This window comes from Lotus japonicus, chromosome 4, assembly GCF_012489685.1.
Source record: "Lotus japonicus ecotype B-129 chromosome 4, LjGifu_v1.2".
NCBI classification, from domain to species: Eukaryota; Viridiplantae; Streptophyta; class Magnoliopsida; order Fabales; family Fabaceae; genus Lotus; species Lotus japonicus.
The window spans coordinates 82,434,077-82,445,777 of record NC_080044.1 but is presented as its reverse complement, the minus strand read 5'-3'; the positions used below and the strand labels follow the sequence as shown (position 1 = coordinate 82,445,777).

The 11,701-nt window shown below is 35.8% G+C and overlaps 2 protein-coding genes across 2 annotated transcripts; one reads left to right on the top strand and one right to left on the bottom strand.

Moving 5' to 3' along the window:
- Window positions 1-5,454: 5,454 nt before the first annotated feature.
- LOC130711429 (aluminum-activated malate transporter 9-like) lies at window positions 5,455-9,326 on the top strand. The gene is made up of 6 exons (XM_057561044.1): window positions 5,455-5,998; window positions 6,827-6,964; window positions 7,058-7,327; window positions 7,603-7,739; window positions 7,828-7,974; window positions 8,378-9,326. Exons 1-6 carry the CDS (start codon window positions 5,635-5,637, stop codon window positions 9,071-9,073), a joined length of 1,752 nt encoding a protein of 583 aa, XP_057417027.1. The 5' UTR covers window positions 5,455-5,634; the 3' UTR covers window positions 9,074-9,326.
- Window positions 9,327-9,445: 119 nt separating this feature from the next.
- Window positions 9,446-11,494, bottom strand: LOC130711431 (cytochrome P450 CYP736A12-like). The gene is made up of 2 exons (XM_057561046.1): window positions 10,617-11,494; window positions 9,446-10,453 (listed from the first exon to the last, which is right to left on the bottom strand). The coding sequence occupies exons 1-2, from the start codon at window positions 11,304-11,306 to the stop codon at window positions 9,605-9,607; spliced, it is 1,539 nt and encodes a 512-aa protein (XP_057417029.1). The 5' UTR covers window positions 11,307-11,494; the 3' UTR covers window positions 9,446-9,604.
- Between the last annotated feature and the right edge of the window lie 207 nt (window positions 11,495-11,701).

Genomic DNA, 11,701 nt, shown 5'->3' with positions numbered 1-11,701 from the left:
GAGCACGGCCAGATTGATCCGATTTGAATTGGACTCAAGGATAGAATTGAATTTTGGAAGGGAAAACTCCTTAAGTTCAGTTTGAATTTCGGGTTCTTAAAAATGAAATCCAAACTGAACTATGGACCCAAATCTAAGTAAGTTTTAGTAGTCTATGAATTATTATTTTTTTTTAATATTTGTTTATAAAATTTTAAGCTAATAATTTTTTATTTTATATCAAAAAGATAAATTGCACCCACCAAAAATTGATCCCTGGATCACCCCACCCAACCTACTAAGCTAATAATTTATGTATAAATTATCTTTTTGACTTCAAATTTGCTTTCCTATGTCAACTTGTAGGGTCATTTAAGATACATCATGGTATGTGTTACTGCTTGTCTTTTTAATGCAAATAAGAAAATGGTTATGGAAATTGTGGTTGTGAACCTGTTATCAGATTTAATTGTAAAATTACTAAATGAAGACTTTTAAGTAGATAATCAGGTCACACTATTAAAAAACTCAGGCTTTGTTTGGTTCGGAAAGAAAAGTAGAAGGAAAGAAAGGAAAAGAAAGGAAAGGAAAAAAAAAAGAAAGAGAAAGGAAAGTGAGATGATTTTTTAGGTTGTTTGGTTTAAAAGAAAGGAAAAGAAAAAGTGAGTGGAAAGAAAAGTGTGTATATATAAAATGACATAAACATCCTCAACTCTTTTATATTATAATCATTATTTAAAATTAACGTAAAACTTACCTTTTCAAAATATTGATTTAATAAATTGTTACACACATTTATTATTTTATTATTATATGAATATAAGAAAAAAAAATCTTAATTTACGTTAGGTGACGGCTACTAAATGAATAAAAAACAATTGTAATACTCTCTCCGTTCCTAATTATAAGTCCTAGTTTCAAAATTTTCATGTTCCTAAATATAAGACCTCTTACAAAAATCTAGCAAAAGGTTTTGTACTCTTCCATATTCACCCCTCACATTAATTGTATGTTTTCAATTCCAAAGTTACCACCTACCATTAATTACTACTATTCCAAATAACTATGAATGCAATGATTATTAGTGAGAGAAAATGACAAAGGGTAAATAGAGAAGAATGTATGCATTTTTAAAAAACCAATACACTAATTAGTCACATTAAGTGCTTTCTTAATAAGCGCAATTTTTTGGAATAGGTCTTATATTTAGAAAGGAGGGAGTAATAAATAAGGAAAATGGGGTATTCAGTCTTTTCAACTGAAACACAAAAAAACTCCAGCTTTCTCTCCAATTTGAAAGGAAAGCATTATTACTGTGGGTCCCACGAAAATCAATCTTTCCATCTACAGTAATAATGAAACCAAATTGAGGGCACAATTTTCAATGACGTTTTCCTTCCCTTTCCCTTTCCCTTTCCCTTTCCCTTTCCCTTTCTTTCCTCTATCAATCTACCGTTTGAAACAAGGCCTCAGATGTAAGCTTTGAATTTTTTAACTATGTCATACCTATTTAAGCAAAGCTTAGCATAGCTTAACTTAGAGATTTGGGTTTGGCACCCCACCTATTGGGTTTGGCACCCCATGTATTCAATACGGAAATTTAATTTCCGTTTTCAAAACGGAATTTAAAATTCCGATTTGTTTTTTATATGCAATGAACGGTTGAAAATGTGCCACATATGCTAAAATACATAACGGTTTTTTAATTTCCGTTTTTTTCGTATTAAAATCGGAATTTAAATTCCCGTTTTTAATAAAGTGGGGTGTGAAACCCAATAGGTGGGGTGCCAAACCAAATTCCCCTTAACTTATCTCAACCCGTAGATGGGGTGCAGTGAAAGGTATTTTTAGAGAAAAAAGAAATAAAAAGAGAAAAGGGGCGGTAAAAGAAGATGCGAGGATAGTATTTTTAATTTCCACCTAAAAACAATTCTCTCTGTTTTGTCATTTTGCATTAACAGACTGTCCATATTTTTGTCAATAAACAGACTGTTCAAAGAAAATCTGCCACAAGGAATGGGCCAACAGCCCAGCGTAGTCTATTAATAGGCCAGTGGGTTTGCGATTGGTGAAGGGTTATGTTGTCAAAGTATTCAACCAAAAAATATTGACCAAAAAAATGTATTCAACCAAAAAGAAAATTATTGTCAAACTAAAGTTGTTTTTTTTTTTTTACATTGGAAACATATCTATCGTCTATAAATTGATCCCTGGATTTTCCCACCTATATGTCTTCTAGCTACTCTTACCCAAAAACTAAAATTCTCCCCACATATTGTAATATCTATTTGATTTTATCAACGAATGCTTGTTTAATGTGATAAACAACTTATTATAGTTTGCAAATGAAAAAAACCTGAGCTAGAATGATTAACACCACTATAATATAAATGTTCTGACTGTTTTTATGATTAATTGAATATGATCATTCCAAGAGTTCATGTGATATACCCCATAAATATAATATGTATATTGGAAATTAAAAAGATTAATGGATATGCAGTACTGCAAATGTAAAATTGTTTTTAACAGAGACTCTATCACATTATATGACATAGGAATATATTGTACGTTATTTTTTTAATTTTAATAAAAATAAAATAAATTTGTGATGTACTGGAAATCAATTTTATACATGTGTAGAAAAAATCACATTAACTGTTATATTAAGTCTTCTCTTCACGTTCGAAAAAAAGTCTTCTCCTCTTCATTCTTTCTCCTTCTAAAGTTTGAATGCAGTAAAATAACATTAAAATCAATCTAATATCTTTTCTGTTTCCTCATATTCAAGCATTATTAAAATAGGAGATAACGACAAGGACTAACATGCACCGAGATTTATTTATAAGTTATCCTTTAGGATATTTAATAGGATATTTAATGTCTGGCTGGTAAACATTGTATATCAATTATCCATGTCCTCCTTACGTACACTTGCAGAAACGGAATTGAACTTTGACCAGGATTCTTTCTCCAGTTTTCTTGATCTATTCGCATTTCTTTAATAATATTTTGTTCTTATAGTATGCATGCTATTGCTAAGCCCTGCAAAAATTAAAATATCTCACAACTTCAAATAATTTAAATTTTAAACACTCACGACAAGATCTCTACAGACGCTTGTCCCATGCAAAATGGTTACAAACTTACACCTACTTTAGAATGCCGACATTCATATTTATAATACAAATTAAAGGAAATAAGAAAATAGAAGAAATATATATTTGAGAATCATAATAAAAATTAAAAAGTTAAAATGTTCAGACCAATTTGGAAGATATAGACGCAGACTAGGAAATGCTACGTTGATGTTGTATTGACATAGCTACAGTAGAGCTCCTCGATCGTCATGAAATGTTTGTCATCCTCTATCGTCAAGCTGGATGTGTGTTGAAGATATCGAATGAATAGTGTTATGCCCAATTTATAGTATGACGTTGTCGATCTACCATTGTCTTGTAGCGACAAATTTCTTGACGATCGAGCTTAGTGTTAGACGCCGGGAGTCACTGGATCATAGTAGAGGGTGTCTTCTCTTGTTCCTTTGCTGGATGACGTAGATGAACCCCCTTGTTGGTTCATCTTCCATATACAATGTTCTAGAGTACCCTTCTCCTATAAACATATCATTGAGGTTGGTGATTGGTTCTGGAAAATTCCATATATATGCATGTAAATATCCATCAAGAGCCAGCTAATGATGAGTCGAACCATAGAGACTAAGTCAGACATAAAGATAAAATAAAATTATAGTGTACCTTTGTACATGAAGTATTGATACTATATAAGAAAAGAGATAAAATATCTTCTGAGATTTTATTGAAAAGCTACAAACTCATCCCAAATTAATTTCAAGGTTCAACTATGCTGGAAAGTGGAATATGCCCTCGAGAGGCTCACATCCGTTCCATGGACGCATCACGTGTGTGCAGAAATACAATTGGGAAGGTGCATAACCCTTTGTTAACGTTGTTGATCTGGGATACGTTGTGTGATAGGTCACCATATAAAGGAGACACATGAGGTGGATGGACATTGTAATACGTTGGGTACATAGTGATGATGTGGATGACTCTTATTCGATGGTCTTGAAATTGGAACTCATCCTTGAGGTCTTGACACATGGACATGACCTTGAGACCCTTCACATTTTGACTGGTCACCCAAAACAGCGGTGGCTACACAACAACTTCACCACCATGTTCAACAGTAATTAATAGTAACACCCTTATTGTTGTTGTTGTTTCTGTTGGATTTCCCTTTCTTATTCTTTTTTTTTTCCTCTGTCATCGCCTACACTAAGAATGGCGACTTGCTCGTTGGTCAAATCACAAAACAATGCAATTTCCTCCTCTCTATTGAATCAAATGAAAAACTCTTGCTCCATTATTTTTAGCTTGAACATTTCAAAACAATCTTTAATTGCAGCTTTTATCTTCAAAAGTAACTTTAAACATTTTCTCCAGCAACTGTCTAACACTAAGGTTTGAGTAATTTTAGGTACATATAAAATACCAGAGAGGATTTTTGAACATGTATAGCTTGCTATAGCTACTGATCCCTTATCTTTTACAAAAAAATTTCACCATTCCTATTTCTGGCCCATTTGACTTCAGTGTTATCCAGACTCTTGAACAGTTCTCTATCATAGGTCATGTTAAATTCAAGTATATATGAAATATATCTATTCAATAAAAAATTTCCTTTGCAACATTTTTTTTATTTTCCTTCATCTTCTTCTTTCTCTCTTGTTATTTTCCTCTTCACGTTAAAATTAGAAAAAACTAACAATATCTAATATAAAAGACGAGTTACAACTACATACGCATGAATTCTTCTCACAATGCATTTTTAACCGTCACAAAATGTTGTGAGAGTTAAAAGCCACCGTAGACGTAAAGTGATATATCATAAGAATATCGGCAAAATAATACGTGTCCATGTATCATCCCCTTTCCTAATTTTTTTTTTCTCATTTCACAAATTTTCTGTTTCTAAAAGTATCATTCAACCGACAAGTATAAGACTAATATCCCTATTCTCTAAGATCATATTAGTTTCTTCTTATGTACTGGCTTCAATTCCTTTTACTTAATGAATTTATCAGGTTTCTTTAAAAAAAAATCATATTAAATATGTAAATCTCTCTTAACAATCTTCATACACACGACCTAAGAATTGAACATACTTAAAAGAGTGTCAATGTCTACTAATTGGGCATAATTTGCATATGGATGTCAGGATGTGGATGACCAATTGAGTTGTGTACCAAACATAATGTCTCATCTTATTAGTTATTATGGTTGTCGTTTCTTATCAGCATATGATGTCACATGTTGCCACTTTTTTTACCCTCTCTTGGCTTTTGGATCCTTCGAGAAAATAAAAGAAAAACGATAAGATAATAAATAATTAGGTTTTTGTGGATACTACGTAATCAATCACGAACTAACTTCAACGTCGTGTATATCTTTACTTCAAACACTTCACTCTCTACCGCACAAACACTCACACACTCTTCCTCTGTTCATCAAAGTGTCCACATTCAACAAAAGCAACGACAACCTTTCCATTCAAGTTTTCCAAGGTTTCAATTCCCAAAACCAATCAACCATCCATCATCATTCTCTTCCTTTGCTTAGCAACAAAGCAATAATGGCTGCCCCTCCTCCTCCAAAGTTGGCCAAATCCAAGTCCTTCCTTCACAGCTTAACGGAGAAGAAGGAGAGGCTGCTTCCCATGAATGGCGGCGGTGGCGGCTACTCCCAGATAGGGATTGGTGAAGATGATGAGAAGCAGAGTATGGTGGTGAAGTGGCGTAAGAAGATGAAGCAAATCGCTGAGAAGGCTTGGGAGATGGGTCGCTCTGATCCAAGGAAGGTTATCTTCGCTGCTAAAATGGGTCTTGCTCTCACTCTCATCTCCCTTTTGATCTTCCTCAAAGAACCCTTCAAGGATATGAGCCGCTACTCTGTTTGGGCTATTCTCACTGTTGTTGTTGTCTTTGAATTCAGTATAGGTAGGTACAATTGCAACTATCACTAATGTTAATGGTTTATTTTATCTCCCTGTTTTCTAGTTCTATTCAACCTTAATTTATTCTGAATAATGCTTCGTTCACACCAACTACTCATTTATCTCTCTTTTATTTTTATATTCTTGGTGGGAGTGAATTAAAGTGTGATGGATTAGTCATTAGTGTAATCTGTGATCCTGTTTGTGCTTAATGGAATAGGATTTGTGGAGGATGTTGATCTCGTACTTGATTTGAAGTAAAGTACTGTTGTGAAGCTTTATTTTGATGAATAAATAACAATGAGTAGGGTAGTTTGATGGGGTTAGAAAATTAATTAAATATTTGACCAGGATTAAGTTTTGATTCTCTTTCTCTATGTCCTTGAAATTAATAGCTTCTATTGCTTTCACAGCATGTCCATCCCTTTCATCATAAATCTAAGTGTAATCAATCAGAAACATTTTCATATTCATTTATGTGGAATTAGAGGGATTTAGACTTGACAAAGAGTTGATTATGTGGATGTTTGTACACACATTGGAATGGTGAAGCCAAAGTCAAGGTTCACAGAACTAAATTCCCTTAGCTTTTGTGTCTGCCCACCATGATTTTTGCCTCACCATGGTTAATTTTCCATCGTGTATCCAAACATGCACTATAAGGACCTAATGAGGTAAGAAGGATCTCATCTTCCCATCCTCTATCCTGAGACTGAACTTTGGCAATATTCAAGACTAGCTTAGTTTTCTGAGATTTTTGTGTGAACATTTCTATTTTATCTGGCACTTGAATTCCTAAGAAATTATGATCAAACACAATGCACATGTATAGGGGCAACTCTCAGCAAGGGGTTTAACAGAGGATTAGGAACCTTATCAGCTGGAGGACTTGCTCTTGGAGTGGCAGAGTTATCAGCAATGGCTGGAGAATGGGAAGAACTTATAATTATTATCAGCATCTTCATTACAGGTTCCAATTTCACAATGATTTTTCTTTCATTGTATTCATGTCCATGTCTTTCTGGCTCATCCATAGTTCTCTAATTACCTCTGTGATTGACAGGATTTTGTGCCTCCTATGCCAAACAGTACCCGACTTTGAAGCCTTATGAATATGGGTTCCGTGTGTTCTTGATCACATATTGCTTCATCACAGTATCTGGGTATCGAACAGGGGAATTTTTGAATACAGCTATACATAGATTTTTGCTTATTGCACTTGGTGCTGCTGTGTCTTTGGGAGTAAACATCTTTATATTCCCAATCTGGGCTGGTGAGGATCTGCATAATCTCGTGGCAAAAAATTTCATGGGTGTTGCTACATCTTTGGAAGGTTCTCTCTAACATTTTGTTCACCATCACATTTTGTTCATTTTGGTTGGATACACGGTAGAAAACCACAGCGAGTCAAAATCACAGTGTACATAAGCAACTTTCCTTAGCTTTTGTGACTGTTCAATGTCCATCGTGATTTTAACTTCACTGTGATTTTATATCTGTATCTAAACATACACTTAACTTGTAGTTGTTATCCCACTTAGTTTGTTGCTTCTCAGATTCTGTTTCCTGGGTTGAACAAGTTACAACTCTGTTGAACCTCTTTTTCAGGAGTTGTCAATCACTACCTCAATTGTGTTGAATACAAGAAAGTGCCATCGAAAATTCTGACTTACCAAGCTTCTGATGATCCGGTTTACGACGGCTACAGATCCGCTGTTGAATCTACAAGCAAAGAGGATGCATTGGTACTGTCTTCTACTGTTTTTCTGTCTGTTTCATGAGTATGGTGTATTATAATCTTTATGACTCATTGTCACCTACGAGTGATTGAAGATGGGATTTGCTGTTTGGGAGCCACCTCATGGTCATTACAAAATGCTTAGATATCCATGGAAGAATTATGTGAAAGTAAGTGGAGCTTTAAGGCATTGTGCATTTATGGTCATGGCCTTGCACGGATGCATACTTTCTGAAATTCAGGTACTTCTCATTTTGAAATTTGTTTGCAGTCTATTTCCTCAGGAAGATATTAAATGTTGCAATACTGAACACAAGTTGTAGTTATCGCTAACCACCTTCCAAGATTTCTGTCAAATAACAAAGCAGCAATGCTATATGTTATGAAGAAAAACTGTAAGAAATTCTGATGTGGCAAAATTAACTGTGTTGTTTGACAGAAATCACGAGGGTAATGAGTGATATCTACCTCGTCTTGCATTTCTTAATGCAGCTTTCAGTATTTTCCATATCAAAGATAGTTTTTCCATGTCAACATTTATTCCATTTCTTGCAAATTTCATTTGCAACATATAACACTGTTAATTTCGCCTTGAGTTACATATACTTGTTTGTGACTGTATTGAACTTCTTTTTTGATACATAGGCTCCAGCTGAGAAGAGACTTGTTTTTCATAGTGAGCTTAAGAGGCTAGGTTCTGGAGGGGCCAAAGTGTTACGTGAACTTGGAAACAAAATTAAGAAGATGGAAAAACTAGGCCCTGAAGACTTGTTGTATGAAGTGCATGAGGCAGCAGAAGAATTGCAACAGAAGATTGATAAAAAATCTTACCTTCTTGTAAATTCAGAGAGATGGGAAATTGGAAACAGGCCAAGAGAGGAGGTTGATCCTCAAGGTCTCTTTACCATGCATGAAGAAAGAAATCTCCTGGATTGTAAGTCTCTGAGTGAAGCTGTGCTTGATCTTAGTTCAGTTGAAGTTCCAAAAAGTTGGGAAGGACACTTAACTTCAGCCTCTCAAGAAAATAACCCCGCTTTGCTTGCATCTGTTGCTTCTGAAAACAAGTTCAGGAAACAGATGTCTTGGCCCGCTCATGTTTATCATAAACCAGATGCAATGACAAAAGAAGAATTAAGAACCTACGAAAGTGCTAGTGCACTATCTCTAGCAACATTTACATCACTTCTGATTGAATTTGTAGCAAGGCTTCAAAATGTAGTGGACTCATTTGAAGAATTAGGCGAAAAAGCGAACTTTAAAGACCCGCTTGAGCAACAAGAACCAGTAATACCGGGATTTTGGACCAGATTGTTTAACTGCTGCTTCACATTCAAGCATTGAAATATGGACTTGATCGTGTCAAGATTTACCTTTTGCAGAGGCAGAGCTCCCAAATGAGAATCTGCAGTACTAATTCAAGATTACCATAGTAGAAGGCTGCTAACTTTACCCCTATAATAATAGGTTGTAATGTGATTCCTTTAGTATTTTTGGATGCTGGATGAGTTAAAGATTCAATGAAATCTGTGGGAACCATCTCCCAAACTAGAGCAAATAACTCATTTTTTTTACATATTTTAGAAATTGACACAAATATCCTATAATAATGCCATTAAAATATGTAACCTTAAGATTGAATGTCAACAACATTTCTAAAACTACATTGGTGAAGTACATATACGAAGTATGTGCAGAAACATGAGGAAATGCACATTTGATTTTGAATGTGACTCAATGTACATTTCCTTAATCTGAATAATGTACAGCACTTTATTAATCCATACTATTAACTTGATTAATTAACAAACAAGGAACAATGAGACAAGAATCTAAACAGAACAATTCTCCTTTGGTTCAATCCTTAAACCAGAATCAGCTTGATCTGTCAAGTGTTTCCCTCATAAGACGATATGTTGGCACACCAAACAAGTGTTTAACTCTTGGTATTGTGAGGCCAAATTTCTCACTCATGTCCAAGTCTATTGGACTTGTATGGGGTGGAAGCTTCCAAGAAAAGCAATGTACTAATTGAGCAACAACAAGTTTAACCGTAACTATGCCTAAGTTCATGCCAGGGCATCCTCTGCGACCATAACCAAAAGGTATAAATTTGAAGTCATGTCCCCGAAAGTCTGAACTGTTATTGGTGAATCTCTCAGGATAAAATTCTTCAGCATTATCCGACCATATCTTAGAATCTCTTCCTATAGCCCATAAATTTAAGATGATTCTTGACTTTTTCTCTATGAAATAACCATGAACCATAGCATCCTCTATTGACTCACGAGGGACTAGTGGTCCCGGAGGATATAATCTTAATGCCTCATTAATCACAGCATCCAAGTAATTCAGCTTTGCTAAATCATCCTCCTCCACCAGTTTGTTCAGTCCAACCACATTATCTAGCTCATCTTGAAGGTTTTTCATCACTCTTGGATGTCTCAGGAGCTCAGATAAAGCCCACTCCACAACAGTTGCAGCAGTTTCAAATGCCCCAGCAATCATATCTAAGATGATAGCCTTAATGTGAGTTCGATCAATGACATGACTATGTTCATCATTGGAATCAATAGGTTGGTTCATATGTGAGAGTAAAATGTCTGTGAAGTCCTTATGGTGCCCACCATTTTGCACATTTGAACCACTTTCATGCTCCTGAATGATCTTCTCCAACACTTGATCAATTCCTTTACTAGTTTCCTTAAAGCTTCGTTTCAATCCCTGATAGTAACAGTTAAACAACTCAAAAGTTATAGAAGGACCTATGCAACTAAAACAGAACACAAGATTTAACACAACTAATTAATACTGCATCACAATTCACAATTATGCTACTACAGAAGTAAAAGGAAATCATGTTACTGGATAAACAAAAATCACACACCTGAAGGTCCAAAACTCCAAGACAAGGCACATAATCTGCAAGATTAAAGGTTCCACTGAGGTTCATACCACGTTGAATAAGCCCCTTCAAGTCAAACTCATCATCCTTACTACACCCCAACACCATTTTGTACACAATGTCCTCCAAAAGGTTGTTCACCACCTCGCTAAGGTCAACGACCTCACTCGCCGTCGCAGCTTTCTCAAGCGACTTCACCGCTACTTGCACCTCCCTCATCCTCAAAGGTGCAAACGACTCAACTTTGGAAGATGTGAGAAGTTGCAGGGTGCAGAGCTTCCTCATGTTACGCCAGTAAGGACCATATTCAGAAAACACCAAGCCTTTGGAGCCATAAGCGATGTACTGGGTGGCTTGGATTCTGTGCCGGCTAGAGAAAACGAGGTCGTGGGTTTTCAGGAATTGCTCTGCAGCTTCAGAGGAAGAGACTATAACGGTTGGGACCTGTCCGAGCTGAAGGGACATGATGGGTCCATATAGTTTGGCTAAGGCTTGTAGGGTGCGGTGAGGGAGCTTCCCTAACCTGTGGAGGTTGCCGATCACCGGCAAACCCCGTGGACCCGGTGGACGTCTCCGACCATGTTTGCGGCGGCGGAACAAGGTGGCGGAGAGAATGAGGGTAGTGAATGTGAAAAGGAGGAGCAGGGGAATCGAAGGAAGCATTAGCAACATGGTTGACGACTATGTGATTCGTGGAAAACGAGGTAGGTTCCTTCATGGTTGATTTTTTCAATTAATATCAAACGGCAAGTTGCCATGCTAGCGCAAATTTTCATTCTTTAGTAGTATATCGCCACCGTAATCACAGTGACACATGCACAATTTTGTCCTCTCTGTCGGCGGCGACTTGGTCCTCCTGACATTGTATTAGAAAAGTGCGAAATAGATTTTGTATATGGGTGTAATTCAGTAAATCCAAATATAATTAGCCAGTGATTAATCTTGGCCCTCAGTTCCTTTCAATCTTGGCCATTAGTTTTTTTTTTATGTTTCTTTTGTGTTGAGACTTTTCTTATTTTTTCCCACTTGAAAAGTCATTCTCACATTCTCTCCCCTTTCTCCAAAGA